The following is a 26,723-nucleotide window of genomic DNA, read 5'->3' as shown; positions in this document are numbered from 1 at the left end:
CGTTTGCTGGTTCATACCTCAGGGCAATGCTTTGACCAATCAGGGTCAAGCTGCCTGGTTTAGATCTCAAACAATGCTTGGCAGTTAACTGTCAGTCACCATCAACTGGTGCATTCTTCATGGCAAATCCACTACTAATCAGAGTCCACTTGCCAACCAATCAGCACTCTCTTCTCATACAGTATAAACTGTTGCACCCCTTTCATTTGGCGTTCTTGTGAATTGTCCTGATGAGTGCAAGAGCAGAAGCTTCAACAAAAACAGCTCCTCTTTCAGCAGTACTCAAGATCTATCACTTCACATTTCTCTGCAGTAAGTTTCATCTTCCATGTGGCTGCACATTCCACCAACCTGTCTATGTCCTCTTGAACTCTATCACTATCCTCCTCATAATTCATAATACTTCCAAGTTTTGTGTCACCTCAAATTTTGAAATTGTTCCCTGCACACTCAAGTCTAGGTCATTATTATATAACAAGAAGTGGTCCTAGTAACAATCCCTGGGGAACCCTGCGTATGTTCCTCCAGCCTGAAAAACAACTGTTCACCACTACTCTGTTTCGTGTTACTCAGCCAACTTCATATCCATGCTGCCACTGTCCCTTTTATTCCATGGGCTTTGACTTTTCTTACAAGCCTGTTATGTGACACTTTATCAAATAGTTTTGAGAAATCCATGTACATCACACCAACTGCATCACCCTCATCAGCCCTCTCTGTTACCTCATTAAAAAACCCCATCAAGTCAGTTAAGCACAATTTGCCTTTAACAAATCAATACTAACTTTCCTTAATTAATTCTCATTTTCCCAAAGTGATGTTCAGATTATCATTTCTAAAAGCTTTCCCACCACCGAGGTTAAGCTGACTGGCCTGTAGTTGATGGGCTTAACCTACACCCTTTTTTGATCAAGGGTGTAATGTTTGCAGTTCTCCAGTCGTCTGACACCATCACTGTATCCAAGGAAGATTGGAAGAGTATGGTCTGTGCTTCTGCTATTTCCACCCTTACTTCCCTCAGTATCCTTGGATGCATCCAGTCCTGGTGACTTATCAACTTTAAGCACAACCAGTCTTTCTAATACCTCCTCTTTTTAATAATTTTTAACCCATCCAGTGTCTCAACTACCTCCTATTTCACTGACTTTGGCAGCATCTACCTTGAGTATTGCTGAAAAAAGACAGTTTGTTGAAGCTTTTCATCTTGCACTCATCAGGACAATCAGAAGAATACCAATGTCGGGGAAACAACAACTTCTATACTGTATGAGAAGAGAGTGCTGATTGGTTGGCAAGTGGACTCTGACTGGCAAAGGCGTTGCCATAGAGAATGCACCAATTAATGGTGACTGACAGTTAACTGCCAAGCACTGTTTGAAATCTTAAACCAGGCAGCTTGACTCTGATTTGTCAAGGCATTGCCCTGAGGCATGAACCAGCAAATGGCTGTCATTTATTTTGTTTAGCTGAAACAGGCGAAATGTATGTACATGTTCTTTTTGTCTGCAACGAACAGGGCCCTGTGTATTAACATGTGGAGCTTCTAGTACACGCAAATGCGCCACATTGAACCCAACTGATAATCTTAAATTGGCTGTCAACGTAATTTTTAGCATACTGAGGATTGTTAGCAAGTGTTGTCCAATCGCAGCCCACATTTAATGTTGGACACTGTGTTTTGAGTTTTGCAAGCACGGGCTGGTTGGCTACAGTCTGTACTTTGCCCATTGCGAACAGCTGTTCGATACAATCTTTGTGATGTACGGCCTACATAACTAGCGCCACAATGGCTCTGAAATTCATATACTGCATTACTCATTTGTGTGATAGGCAGATTATTTTTTTGGCTTGATGGCAGCATCCTGTTAGTGGCGAATACCACTCATGTTGCTGCTGCACAGTAGCAGCGTGAAACAGTTAGCTTCACCTGTTGCTCAAATTTTTAAGATACCTTGCCCTTCCAGGGGAATCTGAGGTAGATTGGGCACTTTTCAGGGCAAAAAGTGACGGCTTTAGTTTGTGCGATATACAGTGTGAAATGAACTGATCAGGGTAGCCATTATCCTACAGGATGTCTTTGATGCACCTATTTCAGCATCAAGCTTGCATGGTGAGCAAATGGCTCGGACCCTATTTACGAGATTGCCGGTAAGACCAATCTTATAGCGCATGGAACTGTAAGAATCCCAGCGTGTATATTGACCAGAGAAGGTAGGCTTGCAGTAGACCGTGGTAGAGAACCCCCTAGAAGATTTCTCAACTAGTACCTCCAGGAAGGAGTTCATTTGACTGCTCCATTTCAAAGGTGAATTTGAGTGCAGGATGGAGCCAATTAAGACATGCAAGGAACTTATTACATGCACTACAGATTTAAATATAGCAAACATATTATCCACATATCAGAAATATGCAAGTGGTAGGAGGTTAGGTGTCATTCCATCAAAGACACGTTTCTCATGAAACCCAACAAAGATGTTTGTGAGAGCTGGACCTGGAGGGGATCCTAAGGCAGCAACATCTATTTGGGCATACATGGTGTCTTTAAAACTGAACTCAACTGAGTGAGTTGCCGAGTTCATAAGTTCAATGAATACTGATTCACGCAATGGTGGCAGGTCTAGATCACCATGATGTAGTACTGCAGAGCAAATATCTATGGCTTCCTTAAATGGAACATAGGTGAATAGGCTAGCAATTTCAAATGAGCACGTGGACACGGCATTGCTATCGATATGCAAGTCCTTAATGGTCTTCACAAATGTGAAGGAATCCTTCACTGTGTATCTGGAAAACTTGTTCTAAACTGGTTGTAACAACTTGCCCAACCGTTTGGCCTACTTGTGCTGTGTAGAACCAGTCATGGATAAGATAGGGTGTAAAGGGTCATCGCATTTGTGTGTCGACAAGCTTCGACAAAGTGTCTTTTTTCAACAATATTCAAGTTCTGTACTACCAAACGACTATTAGCATCTACCTTGTTAAAGATACCAAGTACTCACTTAGTCACTCAGCCATGGCATCTGCCTCCATGCATAAATAACCCTTTTAGCCCCTAACTAATCCCATTCCTCTTTTTACTAATCTTTTACTATTTGTATGCTTGTAGAAGACTTTTGGATTCCCTTTTATGTTAGCTGCCAGTCTTTTCTCATACTCTCCCTTTACTTCTCTCATTACGTTTTTCACTTCCCTTATGAACTTTCTATATTCAGCCTGGTTCTCATGCCTTCAGCAGAGGAAAGGAATTAAAACCGATGTCTTATGGAGGAGGGAAGAAAAAGGTTTATTCCAAACTTTGATATTTTCCCAAGTTTTGACAACCACAGCAATTAATGGTACAGCTTCATCAAGCATGTCCTGATCATTTTGTTTCTCCCTCCTCACTCTGATTAGTAGAATTGCTGCCATGCAAATTACATGGAGAAGAGACTAAAAATGGCACCTTAAACCATGTCCCAATAATGTGCCAAAGAAATTGAAGTGATAACAAAGTTCAGACATTTGTTATCTTAATCTGCACCAAATGACTCTTCTGGCTCTGGCCAGGTTTTGCCTGGCAAGGAATCTATTACCGCTATCCCATTCAGGCTAAAATCAATGATCAGGCCCCAACTTCATCATTGGAGTGCATATTTAAAGAGAACCCTGTCAGCTTGGCATTGCTTTCCTTGCCTTTCGATTTGCAGTCATCCATTCCAGGCCATGGAAGGAATGGGAAAAGCAGACAAATTTTCAACAAGGGTTGATCAAGCAGACTTTAGGCTGCTAACTTGCATCTGCGGCCTGTTTTCTCTACTTCTCTTCATTACCATTTCCAAGGAATGTGGGCAAAGGTTAAATTTCAGGGACTCTACCCACCAGTTTCCATTATCTCCCAGTGGGTTCCTTCCATTCTTCCGGGTAATGATGGTCCCACGGGAATGTGAACCACAACTTGAAATGTGATTGAATTGTGACCTCACCCGTGTTGACATAACAACAATTTTTGCCTTGAAGGGGATTTGGCTTCACCTTAGCAGCAGAATAATACATTGCCTGTGATTTGGTCCTTGTAAAACAACATATCGCAACACCATAGGCGATCTCAATATTAAAATATCTACCACTGATCCACAATACTCCAGACGTTAAACTTTGTTGCAAATCCAGAGCAACTGGGGAGAATTAAATTTGCAAGCAGTTAAAATTGGTATCACTTGTATTTTATAAATAGCTACAATTACTTTGATTTGTTTGGAAAGAAGTATGGCCTTAAAGCAACAGTTCCGGGTACAGCTGTGCTGAATCTTGATCTACCCATATGCAGTGTTGGGGGAAATGAGTAAAAGAGGAAATCAAATAAAATCATACCAATATGTCAAGTGTTTATTTACTGATATTACTGGCAATAATTTGTAAGCTGTAACAATTATGGATCTCAAAGCCTGAAGTGATATGTGTGAGAGTTTTAATTGCAGGAATGCATGTGAAGTTACTCGGATTTCTTGAATTTCCAATAAAACAGGAAATTGTGGAAATATACAGGATGTCATATATAGAAGGTATTCTAGCTAAATTTGCAGATGACACCAAAATAGGTGGGAAAGTAAGTTGCAATGAAGAGATAAGAAATTTACAAATGGATATGGACAGGTTAGGTGAATGGGCCAAAATTTGGCAGATGGAGTTTAACATGGATAAGTGTGTGGTTATCCATTTTGGTCGGAAGAATAAAAAGACGACTTATTATTTAAATGGAGAGAAACTTCAGAATGCTTCACTGAAGAGGGATCTGGGTGTCCTCGTGCATGAATCGCTGAAAGATAGTATGCAGGTACAACAGGTAATAAGGAAGGGAAATGGAATTTTGGAATTTATTGCTAAAGGAATAGAGTATAAAAATAGGGAAGTGTTGTTTCAACTGTACAAGGCATTGGTGAGACCACACCTGGAGTACTGTGCACAGTTTTGATCCCCTTACTTGAGGAAGGATGTAGTTGCATTGGAGGCAGTTCAGGGAAGGTTCACTAGATTGATTCCAGAGATGCGGGGCTTGTCTTATGAGGCAAGATTGAGCAGTTTAGGCCTATTCTCTTGGAGTTTAGAAGGATAAGAGGAGATCTAATTGAGGTATATAAGATGCTAAAGAGGATAGACAAAGTAGATGTGGAGTGGATGTTTCCCCTTGTGGGGCATTCTAGAACAAGAGGCCATAGTTTTAGGCTAAGGGGTGGTAGATTTAAATCAGAGATGAGGAGGAATTACTTTTCTCAAAGGGTCATGAATCTGTGGAATTCACTACCTCAGAGTGCAGTGGATGCCGGGACGCTGAATAAATTTAAGGAGGAAATAGACAGATTTTTAATTAGTAATGGGTTGAAAGGTTATGGGGAGAGGGCGGGAAATTGGAGCTGAGGCCAAAATGAGATCAGCCATGATCGTATTGAATGGCGGGGCAGGCTCGAGGGGCTGAATTGCCTACTCCTGCTCCTAGTTCTTATGTTCTTATGTCCGTCAGCACCTGTAATTTGGAATGAAACACGTTAATCCAAGAGGGCCTAGGTGGTTTGTTCTTGTGTCCCACGAGAACACATATCACGGAGCCTATGATCTGTTGTTGGGGATGCAGGAGGCCACGGATTTTCTTCCTGCCCCACGAACCTAACCCCCGTGAGAAATCCCAAGGTGAACTTGTTCAAAAATTGCTGGCCAGGGTAAATATTGTGGGATTTCCCGGCCCCGCCTGCCTCCAGGATCGTCCGGTCTCGCCAAAAATCAACGGACTTTTGGCTGGGACGCCGAATCTCCCGCGGCGGGTCCCACCACAACGGGGCCAGAAAATCCTGGCCAAGTTTCCCCAGGAATTGATGAATTTATGCTGGGGAGGCCCAGAACATGAGGGGGGTGGTTGTCAGCCTTGGCTCAGTGGTTATGGTCATCCTCTGAGTCACAGGGTCACAGATTGAAGCCCCGCTAGGTTGACGCTTCAGTGCAGTCCTGAGAGCATGCTTCTGCTTTCAGATGAAATCCTCTTTACCCTCTCAGATGGACTTTGAAAATTCCATGGCACTGTTCAAAGAAGATCAAGGAAATTCTCCTAGTGTCCTGGTCAATAACTCCCTCAAACATTACTTACTAAATCTCAGTGTTGTCTGTAGGATCTAGCTGTGCTCAAATTGGCTCTTAAGTGATTTGAGAAGTCCGATGATCATGGAATGCACGATGCAAGTTTGTTCTGTCTTTATTTTGGAGGGTGCGGCTGCAGAATTTGAAGCTGAACTATTGTGAATGCTGAGGCAGCATGCAGCAAAGTGAAGCCCTAACTCCTGCAAGAAGTGATAAGAAGATTACAGCAAACCTTCCAGAGTGCGATCTAACCATTCTCCTGACTGAAATTGGGCACAAAAGGGATGCAAAAGTCGGAGTGTGTGACAATAGGTCTGCAGCCAGCCGTGACCATGTGGAAGGAAGTGGCACAGGCCGTGAGTGGCAATTCTTTAACCCTCAAGACACCCACACTGTGCAAGTTTCATGACCTCACAAGGCCAGCAAAGGTAAGCTGCCATTTATCTATATTTTAGTTCTAAATGTGTAGTAATAAATGTAACTGTACAGACTCATTCATATCATGTTGCTCCACTGGAGAATCCTGCAATGGATGCATGCCCTTCGCCAAATCATTTTCAATATCGAAACTCTGTAAGGGAAATAATATAAATGTTCCAATAGCTTTCAAATGAATCGGTCTCTGTCTGAAATTAATAACCATTCTGTCTGCATGCAGGAAAGAAAATGGAGCATAATTTGCAGGGAGACCACATTACAGGAGGAGGACGAGCAATCATTTGCCCATTAACTCAACAGGAAGAGGAGGCACTTAGAGTGGAATCCCACTTAGCTGAGGTGACGACATGGGAGGTCCTCCATCCACAATTGAAATGTGCAGCACAAGTGCCAATGTTCAATGACTAAAACAAGAAAATCTCTTTGCTGACTCTCATACTTTGAAGAAACCCTTATATGAACAGAACAATAAGAAATGGTGGCTGGTAGGAAGCACAGTACACTCCTTCATTTTTTTCTCTCTGCAGAACTGGAAGCAGAGAGAAAAAGTGCCCCAATGGCAGCATCTTCAACAACATGGCCAGCAGAAATTCACTCATGCCATCAATCACCCTCTTATTTGCAGTCACCAGCAGAGATAAATGTCACACCAGGAGTTAATGATAGCACAAATGAAAAGTGGACACTAGAGGAATTAATAGACTCTGGGAGAAATTTTTCTTGGGTGGTAATGCTAAACAGTGGCATTGAATCAATTTCCCATTATACACCCTGCTCGATATTAGTTCCATTCACTTCAAGCGGAGTGTATAACAGGCAGACAATATGATACCACCCATTTATTGCTAATTCCCAAGACAGATTTCTATCTCAGAGTGCTACACAACACTCAAGGAAGACAGAGAAAGAGGTATTGGAAGTGGAGAAGCATGTTCTCAAGTGGAGGATAAGGAAGTGTCAGCCCTAAGCACACAGATTCCGTGATTTCATGGATTGCACCATGAAAAGAAGGATTGCCGGCAGAGCATCGAACTGTAGAACTTCACTCAAAATGTTCAGCAGAATGCAGTTGTGGCTGCAGAGTCCAAAGTCTTCCTTTGCGACAATGTTAGAGGAGGCTTCCCAATGATGCAGAGCATCCTGAAGCTGGTGACAGCTCCAGACACTTCAGCTCACATCCCACAGAGATCTCCTGTCACAGAGGCCCATGGGTATCTGAATGAGGGTCCAGAGCTGCTGTGATGCTAACTTATGTGCCTAGTTTTTCAGGTTGCCTGCTGTTCTGCTACCTGCTCCAACAAATAAATCGTACAGTGGGGAACCTCTATGGGGGGGGAAAAAAGCCCTTTGCAGAAAGTTATTCCATTCTAGAGAAGGGAAACTTGGGAATGAAAAGTAGGTCCAAAATAAAGACCAAAATCCAATCCAGAGTAAAGTTAAGAGCCTCTGTCTTAAAACATGGCAATTCACCATTAAGCACCAAGCATCAGCCATCTTCCTTAGTTACTGTTCTAAACTGTCCTGTTTTATAATGGCATGAGTTAGATTGGTGGATCTGTATGATGTAATTTAGGACAGATAATGTTGTCCTGGCCAAGAACATTATTTGCCCTCATCACACTTGAGTTTGGGCAGGTGCCGCTTAACGCAGAATCACAGAATCATTATGGCACAGAAGGAGGCCATTCGGCCCATCGTGTCTGCACCGGCTCTCCGAATGAGCAACTCACCTAGTGCCATTTCCCCGCCTTCTTCCCATAACCCTGCACATTCCCCCTTTTCAGATAACAGCCTAATTCCCTTTTGAATGCTTCGATTGACCCTGCCTCCACCACACTCTCAGGCAGAGCATTCCAGACCCTAACCACCCACTGAGTAAAAAAAAGTTTCTCCTCATATCACTATTGCTTCTTTTTCCAGTTACTTTAAATCTGTGCCCTCTCGTTCTTGATCATTTCATGAGTTGGAACAGTTTCTCCCTATCTACTCTGTCCCGACCCCTCATAATTTTGAATGTCTCTATCAAATCTCCTCTCAACCTTCTCTTCTCCAAGGAAAATAGTCCCAACTGCTTCAATCCACCTGCATTACTGAAGTTCCTCATCCTTGGAACCATTCTCGTGAACCTTTTCTGCACCCTCTCCAATGTCTTCACATCCTTCCTAAAGTGTGATGCCCAGAACTAGACACAATATTCTAGCTGAGGCCAAACTAGTGGCTTATACACATTCAACATAACTGCCTTGCTTTTGTATTCTATGCCCCTATTAATAAAGCCCATGTCATGGAATTTAGGACAAAGCTTCAATGTCCAAGTTCTGTGTTGGATGGTAGCTGAAAATATCCTTTCAGCTGGTGGAATGGCTTTGCATCTAGCTTTCTGTTGACCTAGATCCTGTGATGATAGTTCCTCATGTTCGTTGCCTGACCTGGGTGCTAGGGACTGCAGATATGGTTCGTGGCAACCAATCTTGGTTTACTGTTGATGACCCTGATGTGTCTTCTTTCATCAAGTGCCACTGGAGCCAAGGCCAATTGAATAAGATGATCTGAAGAAGCAACATTGCTGCCACTCAGATGTTCCAGTATCATTGTAATTCAATTGGTTCTGCTGTCCCAAGTTCCTCAGCAATCATTGTCTCACTCTGAAAATGTGCATGAGGATACTTGCTGGGCGGGACTGAACACCACTTGTGCAGCCTGGCCTGCTTAGCATTCCTCTGTTGGTGGTCCTCTTCATTCAAAACACCTCATGGGGTGAGTTTCTAATTGGAAACCCATTGATGCCAGTAATGACAATGAACCCCTGGGTCAACTTGAATAATTTGCACAAAAGGCTCATAAGAAACCAGGTGCCAGCAGGAAAAAACAATAAAATAAAGCAAAAGATAACTGAAATATTTAAAGTTATGGTTTCTTACATGTGCCTTTAAATCAGCTCCCAAGGCAGCTGATTCCCTTGCAATGCTGGACATGCATTTCATATGGGGATCTTTCTGGCAGTGTGTCCTATATGTCCAAAAGTCAGGAAGTGGCATGCAAATTGTCCCTGCCCCCAAGTAGGTAGTTAAATGAAGCATCCACTCTATGCTGCTGGCCCTCAGCTCCTAGAAAATGCATGTGTAAAGTGGGTGGGCCTTCAGTGGAACAGAACATCAACCCATTTTCCACAACTGGCCGACTGATGTACACGATTACAATGAGGAGCTAGAAATGGAGAAGCTAGGCTTCCATGAAGTTCTGACAAATGACATGCACCTGAAACATTAATTTGCCCTTTCTCTGTTCAGATGCTGACGGACATGCCATATATTGCAACATTTTCTGCTTTAATTTACAACTGTTTTCAATCAGCTAAAATTTAATTTATCTTATCTTTCCACATGAATTCAAAAAGTTTCCAAAGAAATTGTGGACACTGAATGATGCCACATAACACTGTCCTTGTATTAAGGACATGAGAACATCTGATCGGATCATTTAAGAGAAATTTTTGCTCCCAAGTAGCGAATCAAACTTTCAGTATCTATTTTCTCTTTTTACAAAATATATTTATTGCACTCATTCTTAGATTGCATTGCATTTGTGTTTTCTTTGTAAATTTGGTCTCTAAGTGCGGACAACTCTGGCAAGGCTGTCTAGTCACTCTGAAAAGGTGGTGGTGGACTTCCTCTTTGAGCCCTTGCAGTCCCTGTGACAGTGCTCCCACAGTGTTGTCAGGTAGGGAATTCCAGGCTCTTGGCCCAGCAATGATGAAAGAATGGTAATATATGTCCAAGTCACGACAGAGGGGAACTTGGAGGTGTTCCAATGACATTGCTGTTATTGTTTTCAGTGTTTCAGCTTGCAGGGGTGGGAGGTGCTGTAGAAGTAACTTTGATAAATTGCTGTAGTGCATCATGTAGATCATATATCCCACAGCTGTAATGCATTGTTGCTAGAGTGGATATTAAGAGGTGACCTTAGTTCTAAAGATCAATATGTAGAATTAGTTTGGGTAGAGGTAAGAAATAGCAAAGGTAAGAAGTTAATTGTGGGAGTAATTTATAGGCCCCCTAACAGTAATGATGCTGTAGGACAGGGTATACAGGAAGAAATAACAGGGGCTTGTAAGAAACGTACTGCAATAATCATGGGTGATTTTAATCTACAGATAGATTGGATGAATCAGATTGGCAAAGGTAGTCTGGATGATGAGTTCATAGAGTGCATTCGGGACAGTTTCTTAGAGCAGCACATTCTAGAGCCAACCAGAGAGCAGGCTATACTAGACCTGGTAATGTGCAATCAGGCAGGATTAATCAATAACCTCATGGTAAAGGAGCCTCTAAGTAGCAGTGATAATAACATGATTGAATTTTGCATTCAGTTTGAAGGAGAGAAGAGTGAGTCTAAGACTAGTGTTTTAAACTTAAATAAAGGCAATTACAAGAGCATGAAGACAGAACTGGCTAAAGTGAACTGGGAAATTAGATTAAGGGGTAGGTCAGTAGTGATGCAGCGGCAGACATTTTAGGAGATATTTCATAACACTCAGTAAAGGTATGTTCCAGTAAGAAAGAAAGAAAGTAGGAGAAGGATGCACCATCTGTGGATAACAAAGGAAGTTAAAGATAGTTTCAAATTGAAAGAAAAAATGTACAATATGCAAAGATTAGTGATAGGTCAGAAGATTGGACGGAATTTAAAAATCAGCAAAGGATGACTAAAAAGTAATAAGGAGGGAGAATTTAGAGTATGAGTGAAAGCTAGCTAGAAATATAAAAACAGACAGTAAGAATTTCTGCAAGTATTTAAAAAGGAAAAGAGTAACTAAAGTGAATATTGCTCCTCTAGTGAGTGAATCTGGGGAATTAATCACGGGAAAAAAGGAAATAGCGGAAGCATTGAACAAATATTTTGCCTGTCTTCACTGTAGAAGACACAAATAACATCCCAGAAATACTTGTAAATCAAGCGGTGAAAGGGAGGGATGAACTTAAAACAAATATGATCACCAGGGAAAGGGTACTGAGAAAACTATTAGAACTAAAGGCTGACAAGTCCCCAGGACCTGGTGGCCTAATCCTAGGGTCTTAAAAGAACTGGCTGCTGAGATAATGGTTAGTTGTAATTTTCCAAAATTCCCTAGATTCTGGAAATGTCCCATCAGAATAGAAAATAGTGAATGTAACTCCTTTTTTCAAGAGAAAAGGGAGACAGAAGGCAGGAAACTACAGGCCAGTTAGCCTAACATCTGTCATAGGGAAAATGCTAGCATCTATTATTAAGGAGGTTATAGCAGGGCACTTAGAAAATCTTAATGCAATCAGGCAGAGTCAACATGGTTTTGTGAAAGGAAAATCATGTTTCACTAATTTATTAAGAGTTCTTTGAGGAAAGTAACAAGTAATATGAATGAAGGGGAATCTGTAGATGTGGTGTACTTGGATTTCCAAAAACCATTTGACAAGGTGCCACATCAAAGATTACTACACAAAATAAGAGCCCATGGTATAGGGGGTAACATATTAGCATGGATAGAGGACTGGTTAGCCAACAGGAAACTGAGAGTAGGGATAAATGGGTCATTTTTGGGTTGGCGAGATGCTACAGTGGAGTGTCACAGGGATCATTGCTGGGGCCTCGACTATTTACAATCTATATCAATGGTTTGTATGAAAAGACCGAATGTATGGTTGCTAAATTTGATGATGACACAAATATGAGTAGGAAAGTAAGTTGTGAGGAGGACACAAAGAGTGTACAAAGTGGTTTAGAAAGGTTAAATGAGTGGGAAAAAATTTGGCAGATGGAGTATAATGTGGAGAAATGTGAGCTTGTCCACTTTGGAAGGAAGAATAAAAAAGCGGTATATTATTTCAATGCAGAGAGATTGCAGAACTCTGCAGTATAGAGAGCTCTGGGTCTCCTGGTACATGAATCACAAAAATTTACTATGCAGGTACAGCAAGTGATTAGGAAGGTAAGTGGAATGCTGTTGACAATTGCAAGAGGAATTGAATATAAAAGTAAGGATGTTTTGTTACAGTTGTGCAGGGCGTTGGTGAGATCACATCTGGAGTATTATGCACAGTTTTGGTCTCCTTACTTGAGAAAGGATATAATTGCATTGGAAGCTGTTCAGAAAAGGTTCACTCACTGATTCCAGGGGTGAAGGAGTTATCTAATGAGAAAAGGGTGAACAGGTTGGGCCTGTATCCATTGGAGTTTAGAAGATTGAGAGATGATCTTATCGAAACATATAAGATCCTGAGGGGGTTTGACAAGGTGGATGCTGAGAGGATGTTTCCCCTTGCGGGAGAAACTAGAACTAGGAGACACAGTTTAAAAACAAGAAGTCTCCCATTTGAGACGAAGATGAAGAGACGTTTTTTTCTCTGAGGGTCGTTAGTCTGTGGAATTCTCTTCCCCAGAGAGCAGTGGAGGCTGGCTCATTGAATATTTTTAAGGCTGAGTTAGATAGATTCTTGATTGATGAGGGAGTCAAAGGGTATAAAGAATAGACAGGAAAGTAGAATTGAGGCAACAGTCAGATCAGCCATGATCTTATCAAATGGTGGAGCAGGCTTGAGGGGCCGAATGGCCTACTCCTAATTCGTATGTTTCGTGTGTAGGTTCAGTGGAAGGAGTGTTGATTGAGTGACGTGTTCGAGGTATAACCTGCAAAGAGATTTTGAGGGGTCCTTGCTGAAGAGGTTGAGGACTACCTTATAGCCTGATTCTGGGGTAGCACTGTTAAGGTGCACTGTTATGCTTTCACAGGGCGAGATTTTAACTCGCTCAAAATAGCTTGCACTAAGTTAAAATTGGACCCATTATGCTGCCTTAACTTAAAGAATTATAAAATTTAATCAGAGAAGCGGGTTGCTGGAGGAAGGCCAGGAAGTGGGAACAACTGTTTTAAATAGGTATGAGTAATTTCCATGCTCGAAGAAAGCACAGGGCAGCAAATTGACGCCGGAACACTATCTTTGACCAACGTTCTCTATGAATTCCACTACTTGCTGACATTGTGGAATTGGTAGAGAAAGGATATATTTTCAGTTTTCATTTCTTCATGAGTAGTTTAATGATAGTTTAGATTCATGCAGCATTCCTTGTGTGAAAAAAGTTAACTCGCAGCACCGAACAAGGTAATGAAGTGAACACCAAGCAGTGAAAGAGAAATTTGGCAGTGGCAGAGAGCTTAGCTAATGAGATGAGTTTTTCTGAGGCTTTTGAAGATAGAGAGGAAGGTAACAGGACTGAGAAGATTTCTTGATGGACAAGAGGACAGTGACTAAAAATCTGACCTCCAATGGTGAAGCAGAGGGCAAGGAGTAATCCAGATTAAATTAGCAGAGGTCATGGCCAGTGGTGCTTGCTTGAAGAAGGTCCCTCACAAAGTTTGGGATAAAGCCAATGAGGAATTAAAAGACAAGGACAAGTATATCGAAGTCAATTTTCAGGGGTTGAAGGAGCCACTGAAACGATGGATGTATGGGACTTTGTGAGGATAGGACACAGGACTGAAGGGTCCTGGATTGCTGCAGGGTGGAGACAGGAAGAGTATTGGAAAAATCAGTGCTCAAGCTATTGAGGACGTGGGTTTAGGTTTCAGCGGTGGTGGGGAAGGAGATTGAAGCTTAAGTAGGGAATGTTAAAAGTTATACAATGAATTAGCTGTCCAGTCGTAATGTTATGTATGTCACTAATACTTAAATTGAGCATAGAGTGTCTACTGATGGAATAACTGCATATGCTGCAATTATTCAAAACATACCTTTTCTCCTTTACTTTTTTTAAGTTGAATACTGACCAAGCGTAATTCTGAAAGCTATATTACATGCATCCAAGTACAATACAATGTACAGATTATTCAACATGTTTGTAAAAATGGAAAACCGGACATAAACTTGGTGAAACACGTAGCTAGGCTAGTTGCAGTGGAAGATGCCATCCTTGATGGGTGCGGATTGCTGTGTTGAATTGGTACTTGTATCCCCTCTCCCCTCTCCCTTCCTCACCTGCTTATCTATGGATGAAGCATGCGAGCTGCACACTGCCATGTTTCTTGAAAGAATAGGATTGAAACTATACTAATTGGAATGTAACCATTTACAGCCTACCACTGAAATAGAAAATAAAAAGAAACATTCGGGATCCCTTCTGGTGTCGATGGACCAGTTGAATGCATCTTTTGGGAGGAAGGACAGAGCAAACAGTGTTTTAAGTGTTCTCACAAACACTCTGGAAGGTACGTACAATACATGTTATCCTTTTCAACTTTTAAGTGGCTGATCTTCCATTTAAAATGAGTGTGCTGTTCAGTTGTGATGTCTTTCAACTCTGACAATATTTCAAGCTTTTAAGTAACTCTGTTTTACCAGTCTCTCCCAACGGCCTCATGAGTACTGTACCATACAGACCTGCATGTGAGGGAGGGGAAACCAGCTATCCACATTCCCATGCCTCATTCCTGCCCAGGAACTGCTGCAGGGAAGTGTAGCTGTGACACTGGGTGAGGACAGCATTGGGATAATTTCTTGTCTCCCTCCCTTGTCCCAAACCAAGCAAAATAAATTAACGTTGGCATTCAGCAGAATGGTTGGATGCCGCTCAGTTCAGCCCAGTCCATGAAAGGTGTTAATTGACTTTTACTCTTGAAGTGGAAAAAACAATGGAAATCTATTCACTGTAATCAGTTTGGATTCAGGATCTGAATTGTACAGATGAACCATGTGAAAATTCAGCAGGGACTCCACTTACGGTTCCCCACCATAACTCTGGCAGAATTCTCCCCCCCCCCACCCCCACCGCCCACCAGTAAAATATCAGAGACCTGGTTGCGCTGGGTCACCACCATTTCTGGAAGTTTCCACAATGCTTTGTAAGTCAGATGCCGGCAGTGACTGAGGCCAGCAGCGGAGATTCCTTAAACTGAGATTGTGACCCAAGGAATTTTGGGCCAAACCTTCTTTCTTTGATGTGCTTGACAAACCCATCACTATGTTGAGTAGTCTCCAACTGAAGCTCCTGAGAAATAAACCCACAGAAACCTGTAGCGTTGTTTTTGCCCAGCATGGAGTGCCCACTCTCTTCATTGAAAACCTTGCCTGAATCGAGAGAGCTAAAATGGTTGGCCAATTAGTATGTTGACCTATTTGTTCCTGGGTGAACACATACTGTCAAACTGTTATGGGGGAGGTGGTGGCATAGTGATATTGTCACTGGGCTAGTATCCCAGAAGACCCAGGGTAATTGTCTGGGGACCTGGGTTCGAATCCCACCACAGCAGATGGTGAAATTTGAATTCAATAAAAACCTGGAATTAAAATTCTGATGATCACCACAAAACTATTGCTGACTGTAGTAAAAATGCATCTGGTTCACTAATGCCCTACAGGGAAGGAAATCTGCTGTCCTTGCCTGGTCTGGCCTACATGTGACTCCAGACCCACAGCAATGTGGTTGACAGAGCAATTAGGGATGGGCAACAAATGCTGGCCTAGCCAGCAATGCCAACACCCCATGAATGAATTAAAAAAAACTGCTAAAGGATGCAAACTGCTATTCATCAACTATCATTGTTGCTTAAGTCTTTGTTATAGTTATGCCGAATATCAGCGTCAGTATCTAATATATGTCAGTCATGGCTCAGTTGGTAGCACTCTAATCTCTCACAAGGTTCCAGGTTCAAGTCTTACTCCAGGATTCGAGCACAAAAATCACGGCTGGCACTCCAGTGTCAGTGTTGCACCGTTGGAGGTGCCACCTTTTGGACGCAATGTTAAATCGAGGCCCCGTTCGCCCTCTCAAGTGGGTGTAAAAGTTCCCATGGCACTGTTTGAAGAAGAGCAGTGGGTTATTGCCAGCGTCCTGGCCAATATTTGTGTTTTAATTAACTTAGCAAATCAGATTATCTGGTCATTATCACATTGCTGTTGATGGGAGCTTTCCGTGTGCAAATTGGCTGCTGCATTTCCCACATTACAGCAATGACTGCACTTTCAAAAGTATTTCATTTGCTATAAGAACGCTTTGAGATGCCCGGTGACCATGAAAGGTGCTACATAAATGCAAGTCTTTTCTTTCTATAAAAGTTGGCTTTACATTATCAAATTGCAATCAACAACAAATGTGCCATTCTCCCTCTACCAGCTGCACTTAGAAATAGAAATGGTTTCACTCACCTTGTACTGGCAGCATGACAGGTGCACCTTCTCATGGGTCTTGTGAACCGCCACAAGATTCACTCAGTTCTGTGTCTAGCCAGCTGGAAGTGCACAGCCACTTTAGGACATCTGATGTCATGACATATGTGCACTAAAAAATGTCTGATGAAAATGCTTGGGCTGAAACAATCCCATAACGAGGGTGCTATGCTTCATGCATGTGCAGAAGATAGGTATCTGTTCCCAGCTGACATGTTATGAAGAATGACACCCAGTGGCATGGTAAACAGTAGTAGGAGAGCAATGTTGGGCCACGCTCTGAAATCGAGTTTTTTAAGGAAGGCTGAGACTTTATTTTCTCTTGTCTAATTTTGCTAAAACATGGATACGTATAATAGAGAACGTCATGAGCCCTAATGTGTTTAGATGTTTTAATTGAGAAGGAAATGGCCCCTCAAGCAGTAGCGCAAGTTGTTGGTGTTGTAACATGCCTTTAAGGGATAGCAGCATGCCATCACTTTAAGGGAAGTGTGTCACGTGATCCAGCCTCAGTTTCACTTCAGCCTGGAGCAGAACACAGACACACACAGCCGTGCTCCTCATGTCCTCAAGCTTTCTATCCATGTTTATATGTTCACATGTGCCTGTTCTTAATTAATGAGCCCATAGCGTGTTTTCACAATCCCTTATGAGTGATTGGTGTCCTTTATATCGTTATCAACACACATGACATGGTATGCAGCAGTGGTTCCTTCTAAACAGCAGAGTGCTCAGCCTGGCAGCAAAGTTAAGAACAGGCACATGTGAACATATATAGATGGATAGAAAGCTTGAGGACATCAGAAGCAGGGATGTGTGTGTCTGTGTGACAACAGTTGGTTCCCCCATGGATTGTGGTATGTAGTATGATAATGCATGTTCATGTCCTTGGTTCCCCACATAGCAAGCTCCTAATTTTGGCTCTGCCATTGGGGGCAGAACTGTTTCTCAACAGGGTGAAAGGTGAAATGAGTTTCCACACAATGTAGCTGTCTTGAGAGGGGTGCTTGCAGCAGGTTCAAAATAGATTCCATCCTAGCCTTTTTGGCTAAATAATGCTGAGCAGTGCAGGAATTTGTAAGAGTTAATGGAGAAAATAAAATGGCTTTAGAATAAGAGTGCAGGAACGTAATATGGGGAAAATTCTTGCCGATTCCTCCTCCATTTCTTCCAGTACATTGAGCAGGTCATTGGCTGACTCTAGGCCTCTTTGGGATCCTGGATTAAATCTGCAATCCAATTGAGTTAGGCACAGTCATTGGGAAAAAAAGTCCCCTTTCACCAAAACAAAGCTGTCTCTCAGGGGTAGGAGTAATTTATTTTTAGTTTTGCACTATTCATTTCAATGCCATATCTTGGCAGCCACCTCTTTCAAAAGGTCACCATCGACTAAGAGATTCAACACTGGATCAGCTGTGCCAGCTCAGCCTTCTATAAGCTACAGCAGTGAGTGTTTCACAACAAAGACCTCTGCAAGTCAACAAAAGCCCTAGGGCCAGATGTTGGCGACCAAGGCAAATAGCTCAAGCTGGGAAATTTCCTATACAGACTTGATAGTGAATAAAACTCCCACTCATGAAAGCATCTCTTATAAAAATAAACAAACTTCTACTCACACCCCTAATTCTTTAATAGCTTCTTTAAGCTGTCAATCAAACTGTGAACTCAGAACCCCCTGCTGAGACAATTTTAGCTTTTGAAACTCAGCCAAGCATTCATAATGAATAACCCTTCGGAAAAATGTCAACAAAGCATTCTATTGAAAAAGCTTAAACAGATGTTATGCCAGCTGACCTGTCAATCAAAGCAGGTCCAGCAGAGTTTTTTTTAACAATCACTAACAGCTGCAGCCAGTTTTTTTTAACAGTTTAAAGTGTGGTGGATTTAAAACACTTCAGATCATTACAGTTGGAAAGACCTTATCTGCCCTTCAAGAGCATTTATGTCTACACCATAAATTCATGACTCCCAAGGTTAAGGCCCTTGCAGCACCAAAATGGGGTCTGTTTGAACTAGCACTAAGTTCAAATGGCCTTGCTCAGTTCGGCTTTCCTTCTGTATGAATCACACCCCACCCCTTTCCCCTAATGGCAAAAATGGGATCCATCGTAAATGGGGGCAGGGCGTCCAAATCCGGATCCACCCACCATTTTTAAAGTTCTGAAAACCTGGCTCCTAGTTAACAGAGTCAGTGTTGTCACCACACTCCAGTATTGCAATGAGACTTGGACTGTGTATCAGTGACACATAAGAGCGCTAGAGAAATTCTATCAAAAATGCTTCTGCCACATCCTTCAGATTCAATGGGAGGTCCATCAAACAAACGCAAGTGTCCTTCTTGGAGACAGCTCCACAAGCATTCAGGCAAAACTCCTGAAAAATCAACTACGATGGACTGATCACTGTGTCCAGATGGCTGAAAAGCATCTTACCCCTCGCAAGTCCTGTTTTCTCAAATGGCCAATGTTCCAAGGAGGACAAAGAAAATGCTTCAAAGACACTCTGAAACTCTCCTCGAAGCGCAGCAGCATTGATATTAATGACTGGGAGGAGCTCACTACCAGTCGCTCAAAATGGAGACACCTTATCCATCACGCTTTGAGTCACAACACCTTGATGATGAGGCAGAGCGGTGGCAAAGAAGGAAAGTAAAAGGAAGCAAACCCTGCACTCCGGATCCCACTACCTCGTGGACGTCCTGCCTCACGTGCCCAAAGGTGCGCGGGTTAAGAATTGGCCTGTTCAATCACATGAAGACCCGTGGCAGAAACTCATGACCTGAACAGATGTCATCCTCGAATCGTGGGAGGATTCATTTCAACACTTTAAATTATCATTATTAATTGTGTGGCGTTCTTTGAACAAATTCTAATTATGACTTCATTTGACAGTGTTTCGTTAACCAGGAAAGACATACAACGTGGAATGAAAGGACAGGAATGTCTGCCTGGAGTTCCATTTACTTGATTTAGCTGTTGGACATAAGGGAAAATTTGCACAACTTTCCCCAGCTGATAAACAGAGTCATGTAGAGTCCAGGAGAGAATGGGTTCAAAATCATTGGACAAAGATCTAAAGCGAAGATGAGAAATCTTCTCAGAGAGTTGCCAGGATCTGGAACGCTGTACCTGAAAAGGTGGCGGAAGCTGATTCCATAAAATAATTTTAAAATCAGGGAGTTGGATAGGGGCTGGAAGATGAGGAACTGTCAGGGTTACGGACAAAAAGCGGGGAGCCGAGGGGTGGGACTAAGCATGATTGCTCTTTCAAAGAGCCAGCCATAGGCATGATGGGCCAAATGGATTCCTTCTGTGCTGTCTGTTTCTATGATCATTGGCCTCAAATTTAAAATTCTCAACCCTTTTTTTCAAACCTCTCCATGGCCTCACTTTTCTGTAACCTCCTCCAGCCCTACGCCCCTCTGAGATCTCTGTGTTCCCCCAATTCTGGCCTCTTGCGTATGCCTGATTTTAATTGCTTCACCATTGATGATCATGCTTTCAACTGCTTACATAGGATTGCGTAAGATTTACGGCACAGAAACAGCCCATTCGACCCAACCAGTCCATGCTGTTATTTATGCTCCACTGGAGCCTCCTCCCATCTTTCCTCATCTAAATCTCCCATTGTCACCCTCTATTCCCTTCTCCCTCATATACTTGTTTAGTTTCCCCTTAAATACATCTATACTATTCTCTTCAACCACTCTCTGTGATAGTGAGTTCCACATTCTCAGCACTCTCTGGATAAAGATGTTTCTTCTGAATTCCCCATTGGATTTCTTGGTGACTATCTTATATTGATGACCTCTAGGTCTGGTCTTCCCCACAAGAGGAAACATTCTCTCCGTATCCACTCGATCAAAACCTTTCAGAATTTTAAAAACATCTATTAGGTCTTGTGTTTCCAAGAGAAAAGAGATCCAGCCTGTCAATCCTTTCCTGATATGTAAACCTACACATTTCTGGTATCACCCTTGTAAATCTTCTCTGCACCCTCTCCAGTGCCTCTATATTCTTTTTATAATATGTCGACCGGAACAGCACACAGTGCTCTGTGTGGCCTAACTAAGGTTCAATACAAGTTTCCTACTTTTCAATTCAAGGCCTTAAACTCTGGAATGTCCTTCTTAAACCTCTCTACCTCTCTCTTCTCATTCGACGCTCCTTAAAACCTCCTACTTTGACCAAGCTTTTGGTGACCTGACCTAAAGGGCGGGATTTTCTGTACCCACCCGTCACCGGGATCTTCTGGTCCCGCCCGCAACAGGGCCGGAAAATCCCGACCAATATCTCCTAATGTGGCTCAGTGACCAACTTTATTTGATAATTGTTCCTTGAGACTTTTGCTATGTTTAAGGTGCTACATAAATCCAAGCTGTTCATTAATATGTAGCTTCACCTCCCGTTTGCCACCCCAGTTTTATTTAACTAATATACAAGCAAGTCCACTGCTTCAGGAATGCACTGAGGAATTCACGGGTGCGATCAATGTACTGTCCAGACTGGAACCAAGCCACATCAAGAGAAAAAGTAAGACTTGCATTTATATAGCACCTTTCACGACCACCAGATGTGAAGTCAATGAAGTACTTTAGAAGTGTAGCCACTGTTGTAACGTAGGAAACGCGGCAGCCAATTTGAACACAGAAGCTCCCAAATACAGCAACATAATAATGACCAGATAATCTGTTTTTGTGTGTTGATTGAGGGAGAAATATTGGTCAGGCCAGCAGGGATAAGTGGGGATCTCCTTTGAATAGTACCACAGGATCTTTCACATCCACGTGAGAGAGCAGATGGGGCCTCAGTTTAACGTCTCATCCGAAAAACGGCACATCCGACAATGCAGCACCCTCTCAGTACTGCATTGGAGTGTCGGCCTTGATTTTCTTGCACTCAAGTCCTAAAGTGGGACATGGGCGAGGAATGTCCCAGACTGCTGCAGTGAGTTTACCTGGCTGCAGCTTCACGTGTGGTTGGATATTTCAGTTGGCCTTGATGCTCGTGGCCTAGGGAGTGAAAACCTCAGCCACTCGTCACTCAGCACACACCACACACTGAGTCATTCATCCTGCTCACACCCCAGTAACTCCTCTGGAGAGTGTCCATGCATTGACGCATCGCGAGACCAGGATCATTGTTGCTACAATGCTGTACCCACATGGCCAAATATCCTGTCGACCTTCATATCTAGAGTCACTCATAAAGCATGAGTTAGCCATCACTGAGTGGCAGGAAAACTGTATCTCAGCATGGATTAATACTTGCAAGAGAGATTTGGGGTGCAAAATTGTGCAGAAGAAATAAAATATGGTTTTACCAACGCAGCTTGTGTCCAGTGCATCCGAACATGAACTGTAATAAGAAGGCTGTTCTTTGAAAATGATGGTTAGCACTAAATGAGTGTTCATACAGAGGTTACCTAAATAGGAATACCTCACTCGACAGCATATATAAATCAGTATACCTCCCACTCAGTACTCAGACATTTGCATAGTGAGTCGTTAAACTGTACAGTCCAGGCTTCAGTTTCTTGGTCCGCGCTGAGTTTGTTGGCTTAACTAGAGTAGCAGCTTGTGCTCCTGTTACCTGGGATTAAACATAGGCCTTCTGCTGGCTGTTCCAGAAATCCCTGCTGGAAGTGGACAAGTGTGGACATCAGGTGAACACAGGGTATTGAGTTCACCTGTGGTGCTCTCAATGGTAAGTAAAATAGCCTTGCGACCCCACACATGAAGAATTATCACTTGGGGGATGTACTGGTGTCTTTCGAACCAGCCCCAGCAAGGAATTGATTGAAGAAATTGGACCTGGACAGGGAGGCAATACAGGTGGAATCAAATGCCTGTCAAGCACTCCGTCTAGCACTTTTTTTTAATTTAATCATTCATGGGATGTAGGCATCACTGGCTAGGCCAGCATTTATTGCCCATCCCTAATCGCCCTTGAAGACAGATCACCACCACCTTCTCTTGAACCGCTGCAGTTCCATTAACTTCAATAGAACTCAATGTCCAATATGATATAACAAGCAACAGAAGCATGCCCGCTTGTTTTGTGCCCTTGCCCAAGTCCAATTTCACCCCTAAACCTTCAGAAGATCCTTCCAACACATGCCAGTGGCAGGCAGTAAGAGCGGGAGAGATTCCTGGTCAGCCATGCAATGGAAAGAATGTCGGAGCCTCTACCGTCACTATCCATAGCTCCAGACTACAACATGCAAGTAAAAATACATATTGCCACAGCCACATGGAAACCACCCGCCCCCACCTCCCCCCACCAACCAAGTGAACTGTAACTCCCCCACCACCACCTTCAGAAGGGGAGTGGGGAAATTCATGAAGCAGTTAATTAACACACAAGCACTGTGCATAGCTTTGTATAGTTAACAATAGTAACAATTTTATTTCAAATTCTGATTTTGTGATTTCAGAGCTTGAAGAGTCTCAAAGGAAGTGCCCGCCCTGCTGGTATAAATTTGCTAATATGTTTCTCATCTGGGAATGCTGCCCCATGTGGTTGAAGCTGAAAGAGTACATGCATCTGTTTGTGTTTGATCCATTCGTGGATCTTGCCATCACCATTTGTATTGTCCTCAACACTGCCTTCATGGCAATGGAGCACTACCCAATGACAGAATCCTTTGAAGATGTCTTGTCTGTGGGAAACCTGGTAAGGCTTATGGTTTATTTTCTCTTTTAAGAATGGTGATGCAGTAAATGTCTCATTACATAGAATGTAGAGCACAGAAACAGGTCATTGAGCCCAACCAGTCTGTTCTGGTATTTATGCTCTACACAAGCCTCCTCCCACTCTACTTCATCTCACCCTTCAGCATATTGTTATATTCCTTTCCCACTTTGGAACTTATCTGGATTCCCCCTTAACTGCATCCCTGCCTTTCACCTCCTTGTGGTAGCGAGTTCCACATTCTCCCCACTCTCTGGGTGAAGAGGTTTCTCCTGCATTCCTTATTGCATTCATTACTATCTTATATTTATGACCCCTAGTTCTGGGCTCCTCCACAAGTGGAACCATCTTTACATCTTTTCTACATCTACTTAATAGCACCCCTGCATAATCTTAAAGATACAGGTCCCCCTCAGCTTTCTCTTCTTTAGTGAAAAGAGCCTCAGCCTGTTTGGCCTTGTCTGACAGTCACAACCAATGGTCAGGACTAGTGCAACCACTAGGGGTCGCCTAGAGTGGCAAAATTTGGGGGGGGCGGCAAAAAAACTGAATGAACTCCTCATGAAACTCAGCGATGAGAAATTTCCGCCAAATGGTAGATTTCCAACATTGAGCTTTCGGAAATCTGCCATTGGCATTTTCCCTTCCGACCTTCAGATCCAAAAGACCAGCTTTAAAAAAAATGGTGTTTTGCTGATGGTTGCTGCGAGTAGGAACTGCTGCTTCTGACCTTTGGGCAGCTTCGTGTCGTTTCCAGCAGGCTTTTAAAAAAATCAGAACTCTCAGGTCTTCCCTGCCCTGAGCAACTGTCAGTTCTTTTGAGAGTGGGAACTGACTGCAGAGCGGTGATTGGAAGAGCAGTGAGTGCAGGAAAGACAGAGCTGCTCCTCCAATCACAGATTCTGTCCCTCCCACACTGACTGCTCCAACTCCTCCAACCATAGGTTGCCTCTCTCCTGATCTTGCTGCTCCTCCAGAGACAGAATCAATGATTGAAGGAGCAGCAAGGGCAGGAGGGAGGGAACCTGTCATTGGAGGTTGATGAGCAGTTATCCTGGCTGATCCCACTGTCAACATGCAGGAGACTTTCAGCTGCATCATCACCCATCACTTTGACCAGATGCTCAACAACCAGTCTGACCCATTTCACATCCTCCATAACACCAAAGACAAGAAGCTGAATAAGAAAAACGAAGAGGTGGGAGGTGGACTGAAACCCAAAGCAGGGTGGGGGGGTGGAAGTCTGTACCGGGCTGGGCTGAGGCTGGGGGTGTGCGTCCGTACCGGGCTGGGGTGTGGATGGGGGTCTCTACTAGGCTAGGATGGAGGTAGGTGTCTGTACCGAGCTGGGGCAGGGGTCTGTACCGGACTGGGGCTGGAGTGGGGGTGGGAGTCTTTACCAGCTGGGGGTGGGGATGAGAGACTTTACAGGGTGGGGGTGGGAAACTTTACCGGGTGGGGATGGGAGACTTTACTGGGCTGGGATGTGGGTGGGGCTGGGGTGGGGATGGGGGTGGGGGTCTGTACTGGGCTGGGATGGGGGTGGGGGCGTGGGTCTGTACTGGGCTGGGGCTGGGGTGGGTGGTAGGGGTGGGAGTATATACCGGGCTGGGCTGGGGGTGGGAGTCTTTACCGGGCTGGCACTGGGGATGGGGGTGTGGGTCTGTACCGGGCTGGGGTATGAGGGTGGGGGTCTGTACCGGGCTGGGGATGGGGGTGGGGGTCTGTACCGGGCTGGGGATTGGGGTGGGGGTCTGTACCGGGCTGGGGATTGGGGTGGGGGTCTGTACCGGGCTGGGGATGGGGGTGGGGGTCTGTACCGGGCTGAGGATGGGGGTGGGGGTCTGTACCGGGATGGGGATGGGGGTGGGGGTCTGTACCGGGATGGGGATGGGGGTGGGGGTCTGTACCGGGCTGGGGATGGGGGTGGAGGGTCTGTACCAGGATGGCGATGGGGGTGGGGGTCTGTACCGGGCTGGGGATGGGGGTGGGGGGTCTGTACCGGGCTGGGGATGGGGGTGTGGGTCTGTACCGGGCTGGGGATGGGGGTGTGGGTGTACCGGGCTGGGGTTGGGGGTGGGGGGTCTGTACCGGGATGGGGATGGGGGTGTGGGTCTGTACCAGACTGGGGATGGGGGTCTGTACCGGGCTGGGGATGGGGGTGGGGGTCTGTACCGGGATGGGGGTGGGGGTGGGGGTCTGTACCGGGATGGGGGTGTGGGTCTGTACCGGGCTGGGGATGGGGTGGGGGGTCTGTACCGGGCTGGGGATGGGGGTGTGGGTCTGTACCGGGCTGGGGATGGGGGTGTGGGTGTACCGGGCTGGGGTTGGGGGTGGGGGGTCTGTACCGGGATGGGGATGGGGGTGTGGGTCTGTACCAGACTGGGGATGGGGGTCTGTACCGGGCTGGGGATGGGGGTGGGGGTCTGTACCGGGATGGGGGTGGGGGTGGGGGTCTGTACCGGGATGGGGGTGTGGGTCTGTACCGGGCTGGGGATGGGGTGGGGGGTCTGTACCGGGCTGGGGATGGGGGTGGGGGGTCTGTACCGGGCTGGGGATGGGGATGGGGGTGTTGATCTGTACCGGGCTGGGGATGGGGGTGTGGGTCTGTACCGGGCTGGGGATGGGGGTGGGGGTCTGTACCGGGATGGGGATGGGGGTGGGGGTCTGTACCGGGCTGGGGATGGGGGTGGAGGGTCTGTACCAGGATGGCGATGGGGATGGGGGTGGGGGTCTGTACCGGGCTGGGGATGGGGGTGGGGGGTCTGTACCGGGCTGGGGATGGGGGTGTGGGTCTGTACTGGGCTGGGGATGGGGGTGTGGGTGTACCGGGCTGGGGTTGGGGGTGGGGGGTCTGTACCGGGATGGGGATGGGGGTGTGGGTCTGTACCGGGATGGGGATGGGGGTGTGGGTCTGTACCAGGATGGGGATGGGGGTGGGGGTCTGTACCAGACTGGGGATGGGGGTCTGTACCGGGCTGGGGATGGGGGTGGGGGTCTGTACCGGGATGGGGGTGGGGGTCTGTACCGGGCTGGGGATGGGGGTGGGGGTCTGTACCGGGATGGGGGTGTGGGTCTGTACCGGGCTGGGGATGGGGGTGGGGGGTCTGTACCGGGCTGGGGATGGGGATGGGGGGTCTGTACCGGGCTGGGGATGGGGATGGGGGTGTGGGTCTGTACCGGGCTGGGGATGGGGGTGTGGGTCTGTACCGGGCTGGGGATGGGGGTGGGGGTCTGTACCGGGCTGGGGATGGGGGTGGGGGTCTGTACCGGGCTGGGGATGGGGGTGGGG

General features: G+C 44.9%; 1 protein-coding gene across 5 annotated transcripts in view; it reads left to right on the top strand.

Annotated features, from left to right (window-relative positions):
* The window catches only part of LOC144672613 (sodium channel protein type 8 subunit alpha-like), a 233,689-nt gene that overhangs the window by 140,662 nt on the left and 66,304 nt on the right, over positions 1–26,723 (top strand). For all 5 annotated transcript variants that reach the window (XM_078534436.1, XM_078534433.1, XM_078534432.1 and 2 more), the window contains 2 exons: positions 14,650–14,782; positions 23,175–23,413. In XM_078534436.1, the coding sequence (XP_078390562.1) occupies positions 14,650–14,782; positions 23,175–23,413 (372 nt within the window). The remainder of the gene's footprint in view (positions 1–14,649; positions 14,783–23,174; positions 23,414–26,723) is intronic.

This window comes from Cetorhinus maximus, chromosome X (assembly GCF_964194155.1).
Source record: "Cetorhinus maximus chromosome X, sCetMax3.hap1.1, whole genome shotgun sequence".
Lineage (NCBI taxonomy): Eukaryota > Metazoa > Chordata > Chondrichthyes > Lamniformes > Cetorhinidae > Cetorhinus > Cetorhinus maximus.
This window is presented reverse-complemented; position numbering and strand designations above follow the sequence as displayed.